This window comes from Aulostomus chinensis, chromosome 15 (assembly GCF_037954235.1).
Source record: "Aulostomus chinensis isolate RoL2024-O1b breed Wild chromosome 15, RoL_Achi_v1.0, whole genome shotgun sequence".
NCBI classification, from domain to species: domain Eukaryota; kingdom Metazoa; phylum Chordata; class Actinopteri; order Syngnathiformes; family Aulostomidae; genus Aulostomus; species Aulostomus chinensis.
In genome coordinates this window covers 3,263,362-3,286,369 of record NC_141334.1, presented here as the reverse complement: position 1 = coordinate 3,286,369, position 23,008 = coordinate 3,263,362, and the positions used below count along the sequence as shown (strand labels likewise).

At 43.5% G+C, this 23,008-nt stretch overlaps 1 protein-coding gene across 8 annotated transcripts in view; it reads left to right on the top strand.

The window, feature by feature from the left end:
• sgcd (sarcoglycan, delta (dystrophin-associated glycoprotein)) overlaps window positions 1-23,008 on the top strand; it is a 247,945-nt gene that overhangs the window by 181,885 nt on the left and 43,052 nt on the right. For all 8 annotated transcript variants that reach the window (XM_086226538.1, XM_086226535.1, XM_086226540.1 and 5 more), the window contains 3 exons: window positions 1,753-1,854; window positions 6,913-7,000; window positions 9,465-9,584. In XM_086226538.1, the coding sequence (XP_086082664.1) occupies window positions 1,753-1,854; window positions 6,913-7,000; window positions 9,465-9,584 (310 nt within the window). The remainder of the gene's footprint in view (window positions 1-1,752; window positions 1,855-6,912; window positions 7,001-9,464; window positions 9,585-23,008) is intronic.

Genomic DNA, 23,008 nt, shown 5'->3' with positions numbered 1-23,008 from the left:
ACTATGTTGATGTGAGAAAATGATGAAAATGTTTTGTTTCCTAACGGTATAGGCTAAGTGAAGCTTTAAGACAGCAGAAAGTACTCTGAAATATTGCTCACATATTAACCTTTTAGCAAACCTCTCAATCATCTAACATTAAAATGTTGCAGTAACAACTAATTCTGTCTAAAGGGACAGTTTGTGAGCTCCTTAACAAGCGAGCATCGGCTAATCTTAAGGAAGCTAAGGGGACCATTTCCAGTCTTCTCCCTCTCCATGGGCTCACTCTCTGCTGTGAATCAGGAGAGTAAAAGGACTAAGAAACAACATTTTGTTCAGCTAATGTCAGTGGAGTCTTAGGGCCTTGAATCCACTGGAGGCTGCTGTTTTTTTGATGTCTAAAATTATCTGATTCAACCACTCCCCCATCCTTTTTGTTCAGCACCAGGACGTGACTGCTTGTCTGTGTTGTTATTGTCCTTCCCCGTCTCAACTGTGGTTGTACTACTGGCTGAGTTTTTCCCAAAGTTAAACATTTTTCAGCTGTAAGGAACCAGAAAAACTCTCCTGGCGTTTGTAGCATAGTGCGAAACATAAACAATTACCTTGCCAAGCAGCACATCTCTCTGAAAGGTGGTGCACACGTCTGTGGTGCGTTTGTGGACATGGTTTAAAGCCACTTCATAGCCCTGGCAGCGGTTGCAGCAGTAAAAGCTGCCAGGCGCCTCTACCTGAGCCAGGCATCACGGCGCATCTGCGGCGGTGAATAAGTCGCAGCTTTGCACCATGAAGTGTTTCTCCTCAATCTTTTTTTTTGGTCTCTTTGGCTGTTTCCTGTAGAAAACGTTGTGGCCCTCCAAAGAAGTCCAAATGTCCCAGTAGAGGAAATGAATTCATGTATCAGCTCCAGTATAATTTGATGGGGAAGCTGGAACATGAAGAGCCAGATACTATAAAAATTGCCCTGTGGTTTTCTTCATCTTCTCTTAAATTTTTGCTGCAGGGAGAAAAAACAACAACAAAAAAATCCCCAAAGAGACAGACTCACAGTCTTACACAGTGCTAGCATAGGTGAGGTCTGACAGTTTGATCTCAAGTGTCTAATATTCTGACCCCTATTGGTTTGGATTGTCAAACATGGAGTGCCGGCATGCTCAGATCTACATGTGACAGCAAAGCAACTTGGACACGTGATTACATGATCGTGTTCACTATATTTATACATTGCCTACCAATTGTTGAATATGTCACAGTATAACACCATTCCTCACACTGTCAGGTGTGTGTGGTATCAAGTGTAATATTTCCCCTCAATACTACATAAATAAGACGTGCTTGTTAACAAATAGCAGGTGTCAGAAGTGAAAAGGCAGTTGTTGGCCGCAGCAATTCATGTTCATGGCTCCACACCACATGGCAGTGGATGCGCGAAGGCACCGTGAAACGTCTTGGCTTGGCCTCAACCGCCGCACAAACATATTTCACCGGCTGGTAATACGCCACTGGGAGTCTAGCCAGCCATGTAGGAGCACTTTCATCACATCTGAAGGCCCAAACTGGGACTCTTGGTGTCATATGTGACTCAGCATTGACATTAAAAAAAAAAAACAACAACTGTGATGTCTCCAACTTAAGTGGACAGAGGAATGTGCACAAACATTCAGTTGAAAGTGGGCTTGACCAGTATGCACAGCAATATACTGTGTATTTGATGAATTCACAACCTGTCGATATGTTCTTTTGACTTCCCTTTGTCTTTGCTCCCCGCAGGACGGCATGGGCAACCTCAGAATAACAGAGAAGGGCCTGAAACTGGAGGGCGACTCTGAGTTCCTCCAACCTCTCTATGCCAAAGAAATCCAGTCCAAACCAGTAAGTCACAAGTCGAGAAGCTTAATAACCAACCCTGCTTAGCATATATACGGGTATTCAAAGCTCCTTCCAATTATTTTTACAAGTAGGTTGAATATTCTTTTTCACAGACATGTTATCACATGCACAAAACAGATGAAACACTCATGCTACTGTTTTTTTTATGTAATGTTGTGTTCTTTCATAACAAAACAGTTGCCAGGTGAGGCCACACACACTCTCTGCCAGCCCACAACACCAAATGTCATCATGGCCAGAGACACTTGAAGTGAAAAGTATCTGCCAACACACTCTCATTTCAACCACATCAAATATGGACGCTGGTTCCGCGGCCCTGTGCTTCTGTGGTACTGTCGTTCTGTGCTAAGACGACGAGTTATTTTAGATCAGGTCAAGCAAAGACAGGCAATAATTGTCATCTCCTAGCAAAGTCGGACATGTTCTGTCATGTGTCGGTCAAAAATGACCTGATGTGACCTGTCTCATGCAGTGTCAGTTGTCGGTACAAGATGGTCTGTAATTGGCATATTGTGTCATAGCAAAGCAAGATGTGAAATACTGTGTCATAGAAAGGAAAAGCTTGTCGCGTCATTAAATTTCCGTATGGACCCGTCTTGGGATTGTGATGTTTCCTTAGCGACTTGCAGCAATGACAGAAAAGTGTCCTGATTTATGTGGTTCAATCTAAAGGCAAAGTCACTCAAAGGTCTCCTTACATGTTTTGTTCACAAACCAACCCCCAGTGTCACCTCTTGTTATCCTTCTTACAGTAGTGGAACAATATCCAAGCACAGAGATGAGGAGGAAATGCAGAGATCGGCGTGATAAAGTGATAGGCACCCTTTAGTCCTTTCTACCCGGCAGTAATAATGGCTGGGAGTGTGCCGGTTGTGGACAAATGGCTTGATAACACAACCAAGCAGCACGCTTTATCTCTGCTGTGTAGGACCTTACGCAAGCTGAGAGGGAGGATAAGCGTTGGAGATGGGAGAGCAGAGTAATGAGAGGGAGAGAGAAGGAGACAGATGGAGGAGGACTGAATTAGACGGAGGAAGACGGGAGGCCAGGAAGCATATTTTGACAGGCGGTAACGTGCCGGAGGAGGTCAAGTTCAACACCATCTCAAAAGAAGCACATGTTCCTAGTGTGTTATGGCACGCTAAAATATTCCTATTCATTCATCATTTGCTATAAATGTCAAGTGTACTAACGTGGCCAGGTGCAAGTTAATAAAAAACATTTATCATCAAATTGTTCAAAAAATACGATCAGTCAGAGCGTGTTGAGAGGGGCTGGATGCAGCTGTGGTCCTCTTTGCCAATAAAGGCATTTAGCAACCCTCTCTCATAAAATCAAAACATTGGACATCACATGAAATACTGGTTGGATGGATGGATGACTGGATGGCTTTGAGCGATAAAGAGAAGCTTTAGTCAGTAAGTGGGTTAAACAATTAAATAAAGTTTTCTAAACGACGTTAACCTCCGTCTGTAGTGCGATGGTGTTGCCCCGTCCAGCACAACTTTCTCGTTTATAGAAGCGTCGACGCTTCACTGCTCCTGTCAGACATGTTGATGTTTTTGGCTCACAGATTATACACATCTGTGCTCTGCAAATATGTGTAATGGAAACATTTTATTCTGGCAAAGAAAGCTTGACACCGAGTCTGGTAGGGAACAGTAAGAAGCCTTTATTTGTACCAGGTGGGACGTCACGTCATGGCTGTATGGACTTTGTTAGGAAGAAAATGCCACACGTGACAACTGAAATAGCTGAAAACCATCAATTGACAAAAGGTTTCTATAGAATTACACTTTAGGGCTGCAACGATTACTCGAGTACAAAAAATGATCGAGGCAAATTCTTTACCTCAAGGCTTCTTTAAATCAACCTCACGTGAAGATAACGTAACGAGAGAGAGAGAGAGAGAGAGAGCGATGAGGTGCGCGCGCGTGTGTGTGAGCGAGACAGAGAGAGAGCCGTGAGGTGTGCATGCGTGCGTGTCACCCGGACTGTTGTGACTGACGGACACATCCAAGCGATGCCGGACGGGTAGTTTTGCTCGAACAATGGCGGAAGATGGACAAAAAAGGCTGGAGTGTGGGACCACTTCACACTTCGAAGTGCCGAAAATGTCGTTCTGTGTGTACACTGCAACGCCGAACTTGCGTACCATCACCAGATACTTATATCGGCTTAGTTCTCAAGCCAGTCATGGTTTAAAGTGTGTTTTGATTTAGTGTTTTGATTTTTCTTATACAGGGACTTGAGAGCTAATCTCTCTATCTAGCCGTCCTTAAACACGTTTGGCAAATTCATACTAATGGGCTAGGTTCTTATGCCTAACGTTTTAGGCTTCTTTGGATTGCAGAATTATATTATTGCTTTGTATGGCAGTATAGTATTGGCTTCGCTTTTCAGCCAGTACTGGTTTAAACTTTGAAAATTGTTAAAATAAAAAACCCTTTTCTGAGGAAAAAAAACGGCATTTGGTTGCTCATTTTGAAAGCCCTAACATGTTGCATTGTACACAATTGATTTATTTGTTTAAAAACAGAAAAGTATAATTCGTTAGAGTACTCGATTACTCGAAGAAATAATCGACAGAATACTCGATTCCAAAAATACTCTAGTTGAAGCTCCATTACGCTCCCAACATAAATGGACTTCTTGTTCCAGCAATCTTAACGGTTCAGCGTGAAATCCTTTGATAGTAAACCCAGAGCCGCTTAACAAGCCCAATTTACAGTTTTATCACACTGACTCAGGTAGCAGCAGATGTGCACTGCTTTTACTTGATGAATGAGCCACTTTTTAAACGATGAGCAAGCAATCGACTATTCCACTAATGATCCACAGACACTCAACTAACAGCTCGTCAACAGAGGGAGTCTGGGTCGTGAGCTATGGATGAATTTTGAATTTGCCTCAACTGTGTTGCTAACAATTGTTCCTTTGGCTCTACTACTGAGGTTTGATTCAACCACTGAGCTTTCCGCAGCCTTCACAGCAGCTCTGGCTCCGGTACGCACCATTCTCCCATTCTCAAGTCTCCCAGTTCCTCTCTGTGTGAGAGACATCCTGCTGTGAGTAATATGGCCTGTTGCAATATTTAGAAAGAGGAGAAAGAAGCGTAGTGGATCAGAGGCCCCACACAACAACAAACCAAACACATGTACTGTACACAAAAAGCCCCAAAGGACTCCTGCACTACTTTTGTGAGACTGCAGCAGGAAAGAAATGTGCAGAGAAATGGAACAACAGGCATTTTACTCTTTGGTGATGGTGGTTTTGAAGCTCAACCGTGGAGCTGTGAAGAAAAAACTTCCCTAAAAAGCATAACATGAATTGTTTAGTGTGTCCTTCATAAAGCTGGCGCCAGTCCCACTGGGGCTCTTGAACTTGTAGGGACTGCACGAAAGGGAGAAGGGGGATCAGAAAACGCAGAGGGTTCTGATATTTTATTTACTGAGCCGAGGGAGCCAGAGTATCAGAGGATCTGACTTTTTTTCTCACCTTCGATTTACAATTCATATTAGATCTACCTTGTCAGTAAAAGTACAGATTTATTTGTGAAATTGTTTTTGAAATAAGTTTGCTTCAAGAAAAACAATGAACCCACCCACCATTTACCCTCGCGTACTTCATACTGGTCCACACATTGGGATAAATGAGCTGCGTCAGACAAGCTGGTTGCGCCTCCGTACAGACAACAAGCGTGTAGCGTGGGATGACCCTAAAAATCGGTTGTGTATCCATTCCCCGTATTTGTTTTTACTTGGCCTACATCTGTTTTTAATGTTCATGCTTTTGAATTCGGGAAGGACGTTGAGATGAAGCATGCAACAATGAGGAAAGATGGCCCCTAATGAGACAAATTACATCTTCAAAAGTCGAATGCATGGACCACCTTCTTGTTGGTGAATGCTTCTACTAGCAGGCTCCGACTGGCCATCTGGCAGTTGTAGCGAGTACCAGATGGGCCGGCCCAGTCACTTCAATCGCTTCCTCAAATATAACAACACTGCTGCCAAAGCACCTCAGTCAAAAGTTGAAGCCCCCAGCCTGAGTGATTTTGTGTGAAACGACTCGAGCTGACTCTGATATACTCTGAGATGAGCACTGTCAACGCTCAAACTCTGCCACTTTCATATTCGCTCGATTGTTATTGTACAAATGTCTGACTTGCATATCATGTGTTTACTGTGGGAACGTCAATAAGTTTAGCAAGAGCCATAATGTTATCAGTATTATGGACACAAAACATATCCCGTCTTTGGCTGTGAGTGTGAAACAATGGTCAGGCCGTTATCTCTAATTAAGAAGTTGAGTGAGGCGTGAAGATTAGTTGGGCACTGACGTGAGGTGCATTACAGATTGCCGCAGGGCACTCTGGGTAATGGAAGCTAACAAATGTAGTGGGAGCCTTGAGTCTCCATCGTTTTACACGCATACAGTGTGTGTTTGGGTGCAGAGCTGTTAATAACGATGCTCCAGTGTGTGTTTGTTCTTGCCAGTAGCTCTGCCAATGTAGCGGGCCGATTTGTGAGTATGAAGCCATTTTTCAACAAGCTATTAGCCAGGTGCTCCATCATAAACCATAGCAGTGCATCCTTATATTTTTGACTTGCTGCTGGTGCTGCTGGAGATGTCACATGATCAGTCATTGAAACATTTCGGCCTAAAGTAGGAAAAAAAACACAATCTGCCTGGATACTTTCACAATGTGTGCCTGTCACAGTGACTTTGACCTTTGACCACCAAAATAGTTTCAGTTCATTCTTGGGCTCCAGTAGACGTTTGTGCCCAATTTTGAAGAAATTTCCTCCAAACATCCGAGTTAACAATGGCAGAGATATCACGTCAGTGAGAAACTTTGAGAAATGTGTTGTCAGTAAGTTTCTACTACAGATAAAAGTGAAAAACAGTTCCTTTTCAGCCTTCATGTACATTTTCCTTCTTCTCACCTGCTCTTCCACTTCTTCTCAAAAGAGCAGGGAAAGTTCCATCACCATTGAACAATGAAATGAATAAATAATCCTCCCTTCGTCTCTGCAGGGCCGCCCGCTGTTCCTGCAGTCGTCCAGAAATGTGTCGGTCAATATCGTCAACACCAACAACCAGCTGCTCACACAACTTGTAACAGGTATGATGCAGAATGGGGAAACACAGTGTTTTCATGCTGTTTGGAAACGATTCATGTTTTAATGTTTCAGAAACATCAAACCTGCAACACTGACGACATCAACTGCAACAGATACAACCCTCAGCAGATGCAGCACATATAGAGGTTTTAGCTTCACTTCTCAACGGAGGCACATAACGGCTCGTAACATCTTCATGTAGCACTCACACAAAGCAGCTTTCTGTTGTGTTTTCTTCATTAGTAATTAGACCGAAGGCCAGACAAGGCAAATGTATTTGTGTTTTAATACCATGGCATATAACACCTTTACTTTGTCAAAGTGTAAAACACTTTTTTCTTTAAAAGACAACAAAAAAACCAGCTACAAATATGTATTAGGCCTGTAAGGTAAATGAGGAGGTGTATAAATATTACACTGCTGAGCGATGTAAGAATTACATCATCATGGGGGGGTGCTGGTTATTCCAGTGAACTCTCCATCCTCTGGATGTCAGCTGCAAGATTGTTTTTAAAGTTTTCCATCATTTTTTATACTTTCAAAGGTGGTGCGATTATAAATGTAAAAAAAAATGGGGGGGGCTAGGTTTTGTTTTCATGAAGGAGCAAAGTTCAAAGCAAGAAAGCACTCAGAGAAAGCACACCTCTGGCAAAGGCGACATTGGTACGGACTATAGACAGGATCACCAAAATTCGCTAATAAAATACAAGGGAAAATAGGTGCTCACCAATCCAGTACCTGGTCCAAACCGTTTCCAGGAGCTAACCGGCAGACTCACGCTAGCCGATCCGTCCAAGCACATTTGGCAGCTGCAGCCTGATTAGTTTGACGAGAGCAGCCGATCACCACGGTCAGGTCCTGGGCTTCAGTACGGTACGGTTACTGGCTGTAAGTACGTAGATGTCGTTGTCACCTATTTCACATTGACTCAAAAACTTCATTAGTTAAACTTCATCTATGACCAGAAACGTGACGCAAACCTGTCCAATAGCCTGAAAGCCTCTTCAGGACCGCCTCCAAATGTCAGCGAGCTGTTCCTTGTAATACGACCTGTCACGCAACCAGATTTCATAAAAATACGTACCTCCATGGAAGTCCAAGCATGCCATCCCATCGCTCAAGGCCCGATGAGAAAAATATATCTAGCATTTCACACAGAAATAAAGTTTAGAAAATAATCAAGAGGACAACCTACATATTTTGATCTGCTGCTTATTTATCCTTAAACCCCTTTTTTAGGCCCTTAAATAAGGAACAACTGCTTTAACTCTCAGAAGTCATTGCCTCATTATCATGATTAAACTTTATCACATCATTAATTTGTCTACCGCAGGGAACTGTGCCAGCCGAGGCCTCGGTCGCCACACCATAACTCTGTGTTCGGACTCTCTTCTTTACTCTCCCCCGTTCTCCTCCTGTCACACTCTAATAGAGTTGGCAAGCTTCGATGAATAGTGTTTCACGTTAAAAAGCGTGCTGACATTTACCTTGTGGGTCTGGAGACGAGGAAGACGAAGTCTGCTCAGATGTTTCTCATGGTTGACTAAGTGCCGTTCGTGTATGGGAAGGAGCTTAAGATCCCAGATGGAGAGTGACAGAATCAATTGAGCGCGTGTCAATCAGTCTCCCCAGTGCTGAACGTTTTCCGCAGCTGCATGAGACAAAGCAATTTGACTTGGAGGAAGTTGTCTACATTTCTTGTTTGTCGTGACACCAGTCAGATTATTGGCAGCTCTGGTATTTTCTCCACTTTAAGTGAAATGCCGGAAAGTTTCCTACCGCGTGTCTCCCACAGCGATTACGAACCCCTGCCACAATCAATACCTTGCCCTCCATGGGGGGGGGTCATATCTGTATAATATTTTCAAAACTAGTTGGGAAATAAACAAATCCATCGACCAACATTAGTGTTATCCCAAATAGATGCACCAAAAAATATGTGGTGGGTTTTTTTTTCCTGGCGTCTTCCACTGCGTCAACAGAACCTCTGGAGATGTGATGTCAGGTGACCCACTCTAAAACCATGAGCTGCTAGAACCAAAATGTACATGTTTTGTCGCGATGACGTGCGATAGTTTTCAAAATAAAAGAACCCTTCACGCTGGTAATAAGCACATAAAAAAATATGACTAAGGTCTCTTTTAGTCTGCTGTTATTCTTCTTTCTTTATACATGATTGTATCTCAAAGGGATACATTGGTTGTAGTAACATCACTGCATTAAAGGCCATAATACCTGCTGGTGTGCCCTCATGCTGCTTCATCTTCTCATATTCAAGAAACTCCTGCTGGAAACATAGACACCCTGTAGGTGTGTGATGACTTAGATATGAGTTAAAGATTAATTTCAAAATAAATGTAGTCAGAAGTCCACTCCAGCGTCAGTCACTCCCTCTGATGCCCCGTGTGTGTGTGTGTGTGTGTGTGTGTGTGTGTGTGTGTGTGTGTGTGTGTCCGTCTGATTTAGGATCCAACGGATTTAAAGCACGAGGCAGGATGTTTGAGGTCAAATCCACATCTGGGAAGCTGCTCTTCTCCGCCGATGAGTCGGAGGTGGTGGTGGGTGCCGAGAAGCTCCGCGTGATGGGTGAGTGACCAAACCCATGGTGTTGTAACAGAGCGCCTTTAGTTTGACCTGCACACTTGTAGGTGTACAGATACTTGTTGTTGTGACTGCGATTTTTCTTGGTTTTGGTGCTTTTTGAGTGTGTCATCAAGAGCTGAAGCTACTTTTATTCTAGAGCTTTTGGAAAACACTGAACAAATGGTAATTGTTACGATATTAAAAGGAGAAAGTTGTTTATGAGCTATATTTGCTTATAAGAGCAACTGACATTTTTCCCTCCACCTGACCCTGAGGGGAACATAATGTATATACTGTGCATAATCACAGCACTTCTCTGTATAAGGGCAGATGTTAAGTGTCAAACTGACTCACACTTAATGCAAAGCAGAATAAGGCAATGCTTAAATTAGCATCACAAGCAGCCAGCAGTGAGGAGAGCATGGCTCTGATCTCAGCTGGTAGTACTCGTGTAAGAGGGAGCTAAAATGACAACGAGCAAGAGAAGATGAAGAGTTGGACGAGGTGTCTTCTTTGTTGTTTGAGGGCGATAGAGAAAACTCCAGCGGGGTTAAGAGAATGACAGCGGAGAGTTCATATTTGCCAACACGACTCAGGGGGGACAAGGTGATGTGTAGTCCTCACACAAATGAGTTTTGTGGCCGTGACAGCAGATAAGAAGTGACAGAGCTGCTCTGACTGCATTGGGCAGTGACAGACACAGATGAATTCCTGTGCAAGCGTAGAGGCGTGACTGAGAGGAGCAAAAGCCAACCAGCATGCAAACAAACAAAGCTGCTGCATCACATTAAAGCTGCGGCAGAGAAATCTGGGACGCGGTAATGACAGGCGTGAATAACAGCCCATATTTGTGATTAAAAAACGTGTTTCTCTCCATTCTTTCTCTCTGATAACATTCATTGTGACACCTGTTCACCATGTCATCAATCCATCCATTCACTCTCATTACACAGAAGTATGAAGTGCTTCCATCTTGAGGGGGCTGCTGCACATTTTCACTTAAGAACCCCTGTGGGACGGATGCGTTTCTCTCTCTCTGACACACGCCTTTCAGAGGTCTGTAGGAGAGCAATTACCCCCGCCCCCGCCCTCATCTACATTCACTTACATCCTCTCCAAACCCAGTGAGTCAGAGTTCATTACTGTCACCCACCTCAGCACACAGGGAGACGCAGATGGAGAGTAATAATTGGTAGCATGAGTTGTTTAAAGACAAGGGAGAAGTTTGTTAGTTTCAAAGTCCAAACACAGACACGCTTCTCAAACACCTTCAGCATCTGTCGCTTTACGCTCACTCATGGGAATTCCTCTGATTTCCACAAATCTGAGCAGGTGAAAGAGGAAAGGGAAAAAGAAGAGTCCAATGCACTCACCTGACAAAACACAATGCATTTAGATGAGACGATGCGCCTGTGGCCTGCCCACGACTCGGCTCTTCAGTTTATCGACGTTCAAGTGTCGGTTCTGTTTTAGCTCAACTACATTTTTGCATTGTGAGTTGCTAATTGGACTTTATGCTATCATCTAACCAGAAAATCTTAGAGGTCTTGGCCTGGATAGCGACTCGTCACATGAGAATCCCCCAAAATGTTAGCTGCTGCCCTCAGATTCTGGTTCATAGTTGATCAATCACCAGATTATTTTTTGATTTTATCAATTATTCGTGAATCGTTCCAAAGCCCCGTCTGACATATTTTTTGACACCTCAAATTGACTCTCGAATCTCTCCAACAGTCAAAAGACATAAAAACCAACGAAACAAACACAAAAGCAGCTAATCCTGTCATTCAAGAGTCTGGAACCAGCACGTGTTTGACCTTTTTTGTTTGTACCACAGACTGGAATGATTATTCAATTATACAACCAACTCAACTCCAGCAGTCCTGATTTCATTCTGCTTCACGTTTGGGTTATTTGAAGATGAAAAATCTGCTTTATTATCTTTTTGTTTGCACTTAATGAGCATGAAGATCTTTTAGATAAAGAAGAAGAAGATTGGTTGTTAAAATTTGGATTCTCAACCAACACAAAATGATCATTCAAACCCCCAAATACATATTTCTCCTCTTCCTCATCTTTCAAGTGTAGCTCACCTTCCACCTTAAATTCAAGAGTGAATGGTTTGAGCAGAAGTTTGGGGTCAACGGTGCGCGCTCGGTAATGTAACATGGAGGGCTCACCTGCAGTGACCCTGTGAGTCTAAATACCATCTTCACTTCAGAAATAACTCAATTCACTTCAAATTTAATGTCAGCTCAAATGCTGCTGCTGTTGTAAAGCCAATTTTAACCAATTTAATTATATAAGAATCATAAAATAATATGTTTTTTTGAAGGTGACATTTAAATGGAACTGCGGTTCAGTTCAGTTCACACAAGGCAGAAGCAGAGAGGGAGAGAAAGACGGTCTGTATTGAATTCAGTCTGCAGCAGCACTTCAGTCAGTTGTGGCGACAACAGTGAAAAGCCACTGGGAATCAGGAGCGAGAGAGAGCACAAACACAGAGGGAGAGCAAGCCAATGATTTGCCAATTACTCCATTTATCTCCACAGCCGTTTGATGAGACCACTCAGGGCTATGAGGCTAATCAAACACCTTGCCAACCGCTGCTTCAGCAGACAGACGGCCCTTTGAGTTCCCAAATGACTTCAGTTGAACTGAAAGTTTTTTATGGGTGTGTGTTTATCTCTCTGGTTCTTTTAATATAACATTGCAGCGACTGTCATTGGTTTTGAACTAAGCCTAATCCTAATATAACTCAATTTCAGGGGGAAAAAAAAACAACTAACAATAAATGTTTTAATTCATTGAAATAATTTGCCATAACTCTAAAAATTCATCTGTGTTGAAATTTTTCCTTTAGTAAAGCCCACTATAACTTACCCTCTGACCGGTTCACACCAACTCTGTGGTCCAACATGAGCAAAAACACCACAAGTGTCATGCAGTATTTGAGGGAAGGAACCCTAAAAGCTCCAGAACCTGATGACCGTAGATGCCATTTCATTTGGTCACTATTTGAAAAGTACTGCTCAAGTTTTAGAATTTGACATCAAATCAGATATAATATATATGGTGTGTGTGTGTGTGTGTGTTCGCAAATATGCATTTTCTATTACCGTAAATTCCGGACGGTAGAGCGCACCGTAATGTAAGATGCTTATTTTAGCGAAAAAAATCAACTTTGAACACGTATAAGCCGCACCGGTAAATAAGCCGCGGTGCACGGTGGAAACACCTCGGCCGCCCGTTCTCTGAGCGTTGACCCAGTCTTCCAGAGCTTTTCAAGTTCGGGCCATCTGCTATTATGACCTCTGAAAGCTTTTGTAGTCTTTTTGCATTGGGTCAGTTCGTCATGTTGCCGCCTCCAGCGTCTCACCATCGATTCGTTTATGCCAAACTTACGTGCTGCAGCTCTATTTCCATCTGCCACCGCCAGATTGATTGCCTTTAACTTGAAAGCTGCATCATAAACATTCCTTCTTCTGCTCTCCATCTTGAGGGTGAGTACAAATGACTGAAAATATCGTGTGACGCTCTTTTTACACTGCACCGCGGCATGGACTGGACGCTCCAAGTACAGTACTTAGGGAAATTCCTGGCCAAATGTTATGGTAATTTCTCTAAGTACGGTACTTGGAGCTGCCACCAGGAACAATAGGGAATTACTGCCCGCTGCCGCTGCCCGCCACACCCCAGGGTAAAGTTAAAATCCTCGTATAAGACGCACCGGAGTATAAGCCGCAGGGCATGAAGCGTCGGAAAAAAGTCGCGGCTTATAGTCCAGAATTTACAGTAATTGTAAGTAGCAAGTTTGTTGTTAATTCTTCTATTAATATCAGCATTTCATGTTCTTTAAAAACAAAAACACTGCAGTGGCTAATTTAAAAAATAAGCTCTAGTGTGTCCATGCGTAATTTAGACAGAAAATTCACAAGACGTCTCATTGTGGGATGTCAGACTGTCCTCACCAGAAAAGACTGCTTTGGTAACTTGTTGAAATCCTGAAAAGCAACAACACATCCCAGCAGCTGGACGCTCGCTGAGAAAGCTTCTTCAGAGGGGAGGTCAGGGCTCCAACAATGGCATCTGTTACACCGTCCTCCAGCATGACCACCATCTTTCTCTGAAAGGAACTGAGACAGATCCCTCAGTCTTAGCTGTGGAGGTGGCAGGTTTGGTTTCATAACCACAGACGAGCTGTTTTTAGAACACTGACGCCTTTTGAAGGTGTTGACAAGCAACTTTGCTATTTAGACACATTGTCTTTGCTCATTTGCTCTGACAGCAACAACTGCAACAAAGTATTCCAAATACAAAAGATGCTGATAGAATACACGCTTGAGTGCGTCTATGCCGTTGGTATTTCTCTGTGCATGTGAACCCTTTTGTGAGTTCAGATCAGTCCTGGCCATTTGTTACCTTCACATCGGTAAAATCCATAATCACAAGGTAATTGGAATCCATGATGTGCTGTCATTGGTTTTACGAAACACCCAGAGCTCTTTGCAGTCCAGTCAGATGCACTGACTGACTCCATGAAGACGGGCCATAAATGAAGCACAAACAGGGGGGATATGATGATGCGCTGGGTCAAATCATGGTTAAAATGCTTCGTCACGGTTTGTTTTAGCGCATTTTGGCAGCAGATGGGCGTTGTCACAGGAGACGATGCAATAAGAGCAGAAACTCCCAGACAATCACAGAATCGTCACAGTCTGTTTAGTGTGACCACAGCGCTCACAGGCGTTACATTAGCTGAAAGACTGATTCTTGGAAGATGTAGCAAGAACCTCAGTTCCAAGAACGGGTCTCTTGACTGACCTTCAGTCCATATTGGACGCAGGACGTAGCCACTAATTCCTTTCTTTTTTTTGTAACAAGAGACATTATTGAGTTGAAATTTCCGTCATCAAGATAATGTAATTAAGCCTGACAGGGAGGAGATATATTTCACTCAAAAGTTAAAAACAAACAAACATTGGACTGGTGGAAAAGTCAAAGTCATTATGGGACTTAAGGCCAAGAACATGAGACTGTTGGCTGTGTTTGTAGGTCAGACATGTCTGGGGTGGGAGACAGACCTTTAGAACAGGGAGAGGTTCTGTGTTCAGACGAGTGCATATTTCTTCTTCTTTTTGTTTTCTCCATTCAGTTGAACCACACCAGAGTTGAAGCATACCAGGGAGGCCATTTACGTAGTCCACTTTTGGTGTGTACCTGAACGTAACGGCTCTGTTGGCGCCTACACAAATGAACTGCACCTCAGCACGAGATTTCAGTGGTGCTCAGACTCTCTGTCAAAGCAACATTGTAAATTATTGAACCTTGCTGCTAATATGGTACACTCAATGTATTTATATCTGTCTAATCTTTTTGTCAGCCGTGTGTAAAAAATGTCAAATAAGAACGAAAATCTCAGGGGAGGAGAGCACACACCTCTGTCTGGGTCGGTGCAGTATTTCTGAGAGAGGAATGAGAGCGTCTCACAATGCAAACTAGCCTTCTAGTCTCGCTGTGCTCCTGCTGATGGTCACACGAACTGCATGTCTGTGATTTCCACAATCCTCCAGGAGAGCTCGCCAAATATTTCAACTCTTTGCTGCTACCAAGCCTTGTTGATGTTACTCACATAAAACCCTTGAGGACAGAAGGCTGGTTCTGGAACAGAGGGCCCATTACGTCACAGCTGATATTCCCTCAACAGATGTAGCTGTCAGCTGTACCCATTCAGACCACCCTCACCCCAAGCTTCACCTCCACCCTGCTCACTCAGGCCCTGTGGTCATGCTGGTTGGCTCAGAGCTGCGGGGGCACATGGAGAGCAGCTGAGTGTACTGTACTGATAAATACAGTATCCTGCCTGAAGCGTGGACAAGGGCAGATGTAGAAATGTTTCCAGAGCCCAGAGGGAGAGATGCAGGCGTCACCTTGGATCAGTTTCATGCTAACGTCTCTGCTGTGGTGAGAAGGGGTCATTTACATGGACTACATCAGGGCGCTTTCGTCCTGATTGACTGGTCAAACTTGAAAATTTGACAAACTTTTATGTTCTTTTTAGAGTTTCCATTCCTGCTGATATGCACTTAACATAAAATTTGTTACAAGCAGTTTTGATAAAGATAAGTTGTGAGCGATGCTTACCAGTGACGTGTCTCTCACAAGCTATGCTCTTCTGTCTCATCTTGCTGCATCTGGCATCTTGCACAGATGATTTTACCCAGAGGAGCCACCCTCAACCAAACTGGCTTGTTCTTGGTGCTCGGTTCAGGTATGTGGACTGAGATCCAGTCAGAGGAAGAGCAGGTACAGCTCATGTGCTTTCAAGGAAACCTCCTTTTACCTGAGATTGTTGCACAACATTTTAAATCTACATCGACCTTTTTAAATGGGCAATAAAAGCTCTTTTTTGAGTTGTCTGTACCAACACAGTCACTTTCAGCCAAGGCCAGAAGTCTTGGATATTGTGCTGAAAAGTTGTAAATGAAGTTGGAACCAAATGACTTGTATACGGATCAAAAACTCGTAGACACAGTTGGCTCACAGCAACGGTGATTCCTGCCGGCTTACGCTGTGTGATGGGCTGAAGAAAGTGGTGAGTGTAATTACAGTCCACGAGATAAGAAACTAATTGTTGGTAACTGAACCGTGGCTGTCAAAGTTGAAAGTAAATGTGTTTAAAACACAGAATGATTCCATTTTTGTGGTTGTGAGCTCATGTAATCCGTCTTTGTTTGGAGAAAGGATTTATGTCCACCTCCTTTCATTTTGTGCGTATTAAGATTGTTTTTTAATGCTGGCAGTTGATTTTTTTTTTTCCCCTGTCTCTCACTCCCACGCGCGAGCACACCCACACCTCACTTTCCCTTCATGATTATGAGGACTTGCATTTTCAAAAATGGTTGCCAGGGACACACAAAATTGACATTGCCTGCTGATGCTTTTTTCCTCTTGTTTTTTTTGTAACTATAATTATGCTCCTTTTATTCCCTTCAATTATATCCCATTGACTTTGCACCCATTGAAAATGCTCACGCTCGACCAGAGCGGACTGTCAAGAGCAGAAGGCTGGAGAGGAGGCGAGCGAAAGTAACCGGAGGAGCATCCTCACCTCCTCCTTCCATACCAGACGAGTTATCAGCAGCCCGCCTGCTTTGATGCTCTCACAAAGTAATTACCACTTCACGTTAAGCTACTCGGCCTCTTTCATATTCTTCAGAGGAAAATCAAGGATAAGGCTGTGTGATCACAGACAAGAATTGTGAAAGAAAGAGATTTTTCTTTCTTGTTGAGTTTCCAAAAACAGTATTTTCAAACATCCAAGCCTTTTACTGCACAGAGATTCTGGCTCCTTTGTGATCAGAGCAAAAATCATTTAGCTGCAGAATATTACATGAATTGATCAGAATAATTTACAGAAACGTAATTACACAAAAAAAAAAAAAAAACAGAAAAATCACAGCTTCCTCGTCTGTCCAGGGAAGCACATCACTACACAAGCAGCCTTGTTTTATTTCACACTATAAATTTTCATCATTTTATTTTATCTTGATACGTTATCCCCGTCAGCACTCATTCACAACACACAGCCCCTATCTGTGGGTTTATTGCGCAATATTTTTAGGCTTTATCACCATGGTACGGATCTCAATATTGTCAAATCTCCTCTAAATCTCCTCATAAATGCTTGATTTAACCCTTTGATGCAAACAATGGCACTAAAGTGAGGATTCTAGCCGCCCCTGCAACACGTTGTAACACCCACAATGACGTGAATCAACACTCACAGGTGACATTTGGTGTCTGAATTTCAATTTAAGTAAGTTGTTGGAAGGAGATAACCGGGTACATTCTTGGACCTTAGCGAGGTGGGCGCGAGGAACCATGTTTGAACGCTGACACATCAATAGCTCTCAAGTTGTTTTTTTTTGCAAACTAACCAAACTGATGAATTATTGACCAGCCAGTTGTTTTTTTTAGTGAGTCATTTGGTGCTGAGTGGCTTTTTAGCATATTGACTCTTTGCCACCGCGGGCTAAAACGCCTCTTTTAGGGGATCACGGTTGAAAACGGATGATAAATGTCATGTGTCGATGCTGCAGTGAATGCCTGGTTATATCCAGAAAGAAGTGGCTTGCAATTGCATTTGTTAAAATCAGGGATTGATCTTGGTCTGACTCGTGTTCAGAAAAGCAGGTGCCAGGATGACGTAGCTGGAGATCTCGTTACACTGTAAAAGAGTTGGTTATCGTGCTGCATGGCTTATCTCTGCCTTTTCTTTGTGCCGCAGGCAGCAACGTGGTGGCATTTTGACGAGGGAACTCTTCACAGCTTTATTTATTTAACAGGAAATAAGAGATGCCATGAGAAATGTCAATTGTGTTTGCAGACAGTCGAGATCATTCTTTTCTATTCTGCTAATAAAACAGCTGCTGGGGCCAAAAATGTCAAGCTGTTATTATGTTTCATCTTGTCTATTCTGTACTGGAGCATCGTCTTAAAGCGGTTAGGGATGTTCGCCTAAATGAATAAACTCTGGTGTCAGTTTTGTGAACTGCGAGGGCAAATAACTTTGTACCGATTTTGTTGCACAAGACTCACCGCCTTGAAAATCAGCCATCATGGAGGTTACAACTGACAAAAAGCAAGGTGGTTTAAAATTCAATTCTTAAGGGAGATGAAGAGATGAAACTTTAAGAAATGAATTAGAACGTTTCAAAAACACAAGCCATCAGCTCTCTCTGGCTTCCTCCATCTTTGAGTTCTGGGATAATTTTACCGCACCTTTGATCTGGGTTTCCTTTCTTCAGGCTCTGATTTATTCTCTGTCATTACTGAAACAGCTCTGACCTTCAGTCGCTCCACCAGGCTTGATAACATGGCCACAACCATAACAGGTAACCAGGCAGCGTTCTCTCCCTGCAGTCTTTGGGCGTTTCACTTACTGATACCAGAATACGGTGCATCAGTTCTCAGTTGGGCAAAACGGAACGGCCATGCTCTGTCACTGTCGGACGGAAACTTTGCATCTCTGTATTTTGTCATCTTCATCTTCTAAAACAAAATATTTTTTGATGTATTACCATGTAAGGAATTCTTTTAGTTACATGACAGTTCTTCTCAACACAGATAATTTCTCTCACTGTTGCAAACTCGCGGCTGTAAAGTCTGCCCTCCGACCTCTTTTTTTTTCCTCCTCCTTTTCAGAGGTCGTTGTTGTTGTGGCAGCTGTCAGGTGAAGCCCATGTGTGATGATACCTTTCCGATGGCAGGTCAGGCTGGTTCAACTGGTAGATCCTTCGACTTGCCTTGCATAGCCCCCTAGCTCCTCCCCACCTTCATCTTAAAATCACACGGAGCAGAGCTCAAAGCAATCAGCGACATTTGACTTCATACCACCTGAAACTTTCTTTCATTTCCTCCAAAAGAAGGATTTTCACCTGCTGACAAATGTATATATATGTGTGTGTGTGTGTGTGTATGTGCTCAATAGATTCGTAACGGCAGCCATAGTGAGGGAAGAATGACCGCGAGCACGGATGGGGACACTGTGTGTCTGCTCAATTATATTAAGTTAACAGCTCTTTAGAATCCTGACTGTGGCAGAGCAGGATAACAACAGCAAACTGACTCTGAAAATAAAACAGATTTTTTGTTGTTGTTGTTGGTTCAGGTTAGGGCTTGTGATCTGCATATTGATTGGCAGTGAGTGTATGCACATCAGGGAAGCATCATAAATCACCTTGCAAATATTCTACTTTTTATGTTGAGGGTATTTTTTTATGTTTAGGAATCCATTGCAGGCCTAAGTTATGAGTGGCAGCTTTAAGGCTGTAAATTTGTAAGTTTCCTCACCACAGGGACGTATTTTGAAAACTTTATGCAGAAAAACACTCGCTTGTGTCAAGACGAAAAGGGTGTTTTTTATGTTTTTAATAAAATTTCGATTTCACTGCTAACGGACACCAGCCAAGAATGCAGCATTAAAGTGTCAAAAGCATTATTACATTATGTTTTATATCGCAGAGGGATAGCAGGACACAAAATTAAACACACTGCTCTGTGGAAAAGCTCTACTAACAGCTCAACACTGGACAAACTACCCGGGTGATCTTCATCTTTATGGTCCATCAACAGCATCCATGTCTCTGTCATTCATCCACCCAGGCGGCTTTAGAGTTTTATTTCCAGCTGCTCTTCCTTCAGAGTGGACACGTTACGCTGGAATAAGACCATAAAAGACAACGCTGGAGTTTCTGTGTGAGGTGACGTCGCAGCGGAGAATTTCTCAGAGGCAGCCGACATTTCCTGCCGCTATCTGAAGAGAATAGCAAATGCGTCGTGTGAGCGCCCATTGGATTTCTGTCAGGTGACCGCGTTAAGGAGACGATGAAGAATCAATTAGACCCCAGTGACTGCAGCTGCTCTTGACCTGTGTGTGTTTGTCTGGAGGTGTATAACGGTTCATACCTCCTCCACTACGCCTCCAGCTAACAATACATTGAAGAGCACTCTCGGTCTCTCAAGCAGTCGAACCATTCAGTTCCATTTGTGAATGTCCGTTAGTCATCCATCGGAAAAGAACTCATAGAAAGAAAGAGAAGATCCCATTCTTAATATCCCCCCCAAAAATTTCCATCCTCCAGAGCAAGAAATTGAAGAAAAAAAAGTACGCTATTTATGAACCCAGAAACAATGCTGAGAAGGGTAAAGGTCAATTTCAGATGAAGTCAGCAAAGAGGACTCAGGGTTTTGTTACCTTTTGTACTTCTGCGGAGGAATGGATGTGATGGTGTTGCAGGAAAACTCAAAATGTCACGGATGGATTTTGATGAAATCTGAGGGTGTCCTATCTCCTGGGCAGAAGTTTGCACTCCCCAAGTGCCCTCCAGCTTTGTTTTGTTATCAAGCGCAAATGAGTTCTCTCTTAGGTGCCTTGCTCCATGGCACTTCATCCGTAGATGTTGAGGGAGTCAAAGGCATTGTTAATTTTAATTCATCCAGATCTGCTGGAGCCGCCTTTCTCTGCGCCTGAAAGGTTTGCATTTCATCTTATCAAGGTTTGTGCTTGAAGGTGGAATGTTGCTTGACCTGCTGATGTGCTTGATAATTGTGATTCCACCATGGATAAGTAGGCTGTTTGTAGTCCTAGCTAACGGGATTACTTCCTCATTTGTGGAGCTGTAGCCTACTTTTCAACTTTTCATCATGCCCGGTGAAAGACCTCTGTCCTGGCGTGGTGATATGATGCACAACTGAGGGTTTGCCTGTGCGTTTTATGTTAAAAACGGACCAGATGCAGCTTAGGAAATGGGCTGGGTGCACATTTTAAGTGGAGCAGAGTGGAGAGCCACTTCTGGGACACTTCTGAAAAGTGGTGTGGCCATCTGGTGGAGTTGAGGTCTTTGAGGAGCATGGAGGGTGGACCTGATCTGACCTTGGCAGTAATAAAAGAGCAGAAATATAATAATTTTCAAAGAATAAATGTTGCAAAAAGCCTTTAAACCACTCATATCCACTGGTGAATTACGTATATTGACACACAAACTATCTTACTTGACACATTTTGTACCGGGTTCCTCAGATCTCAGGGGACACTGGGAGACCTTTTTGTTGGGGCATCTTTCTCTCCTCCCATCGTGGAGGATGCAGGACCAGCCTACAAGTGGAAATATCACTCATCCATATTTGTTCTGCCACCGCTTGTGTACATGTGCATGTGGGTACCTCATAGCTGGCTTGTTTCTGGGTTTGAGGACATCTTCCCCAGTCTTGTTTCATGGCTGACATAAATCCTGGCGCCAGCAGCCACAAAGCCAGATTAGATGGTAAGCGTGGCTGAGGGAAGGGGCTCTCTCCTCCCCTCTGCTCCGGGCGTCTGGAGCTGGCACCGTCGCTGACAAATGAGGCGCATTCGAGAACTCTGGCAAAGCTGTTTGCAGAAATCACAGCTAGTATTGTTTGTTTTTCAAAGGCCGTTATATGTGAGTGACAGGCAGGCTGCATCCTATAGGCAGCAGAGGAGCGTAATGTGCTCGATGTCTTCATCCACAAACACATAATGGGCCATCTGTGAGTGAGAGAGGAGGCGAGTGCAGTTAGTGCTAATGTAGGCATAACATCCAGCACGAAAGCACAAGAGACAGCCATGATGTCGTTCCTTCAGCACGGACGGCTTTCGATATAAAGTTACTTTCAAAGTCATCTTTATGTGGTGAAGAGGAAGGGCAAGTTAGGAGGGTGTGGACTGACTGGCTATGAAGACTGATGTCTTAGTTTCATAACATGCCTACATTTGTATGCAGGCAGAAGGCAAATTAAATGAGTAATCTGTATAAGTGTGTGTGTGTGTGTGTGTGTGTGTGTGTGTGTGTGTGTGTGTGTGTGTGTGTGTGTGTGTGTGTGTGTGTGTGTGTGTGTGTGTGTGTGTGTGTGTGTGTGTGTGTGAGAGAGTGAGTGAGTGAAAGAGATATAACCTTCTTATGCACCGGATCTAAGCACAACCGATTTGGACTGAAATGTACCCAACAGCAGCAACAAAAAACACAAAATGTGAATTTTCCATTTCAGTGAGACATTTGTGACGATCCTGCAGTGTTTCACCATCGTCACTGTGGGGATTTCATGAGTATACTTGTCTGTAATATTTGTGTTTTTGTATTCTTGCGTGTCATTGCTGGCAGGTGGAAACTTCATATCTCACAGGTTTTTATTTGTTTCCAGAAATCAAATCTCCCCTCATGTCTGACAGCAAATATTTAACAAATTAAAAGTATGAACAAGAGCTTGTGAAATCAAAATCATGTAAACTCATAGCTCCATCCTGATTGAATTTGGGACAGAGTGGCAAACAGCATCTGCTACCCAACGCGCTGCGCTCCAGAGAGTCCATCTTTGACCTGGACATCAGCACACATGTTTGGAGCATCTGGGCTCTTGTGTCCACACTCAGCGGCCCTCAACTCGCCAGCAGCAGCAGGTGTGCACAGGGAGGAGACATCAGTGCCTCTGGCTCAACATGGAACAGGGTCAGGAGAGCCCAAGATGAGTCAGAAGAGGACTGAAGGAGGTTCTGGCCGCCCAATAACGCCACCTGGACGAGAGTCTGATGAGGCCCCTCGGCACATTGATGGAAAGCTGGAGGAAGGCTACTGCTGCAAACGCTGGAGGGTGGGTTTGCAGGGACTTGCTCCACCATTGACGGCAAGGGAGTTCCATTATCTGACTAACACAAGTATCTAAGACATTATAGATGCTTAATGGGTGTTTGAATATTCTTCAAAATACCAGGTCTTGTGTCATGAAACTCTGACAGACAGTAGTTTGGCACGTGTGTGTTATCACCCTGGCAACCAAAGTTGTTGCAAATCCATATTTGGCTGAATCTAGGGTGTGTAGGGAGGAGACAGAATTTCAGTGACCACAAG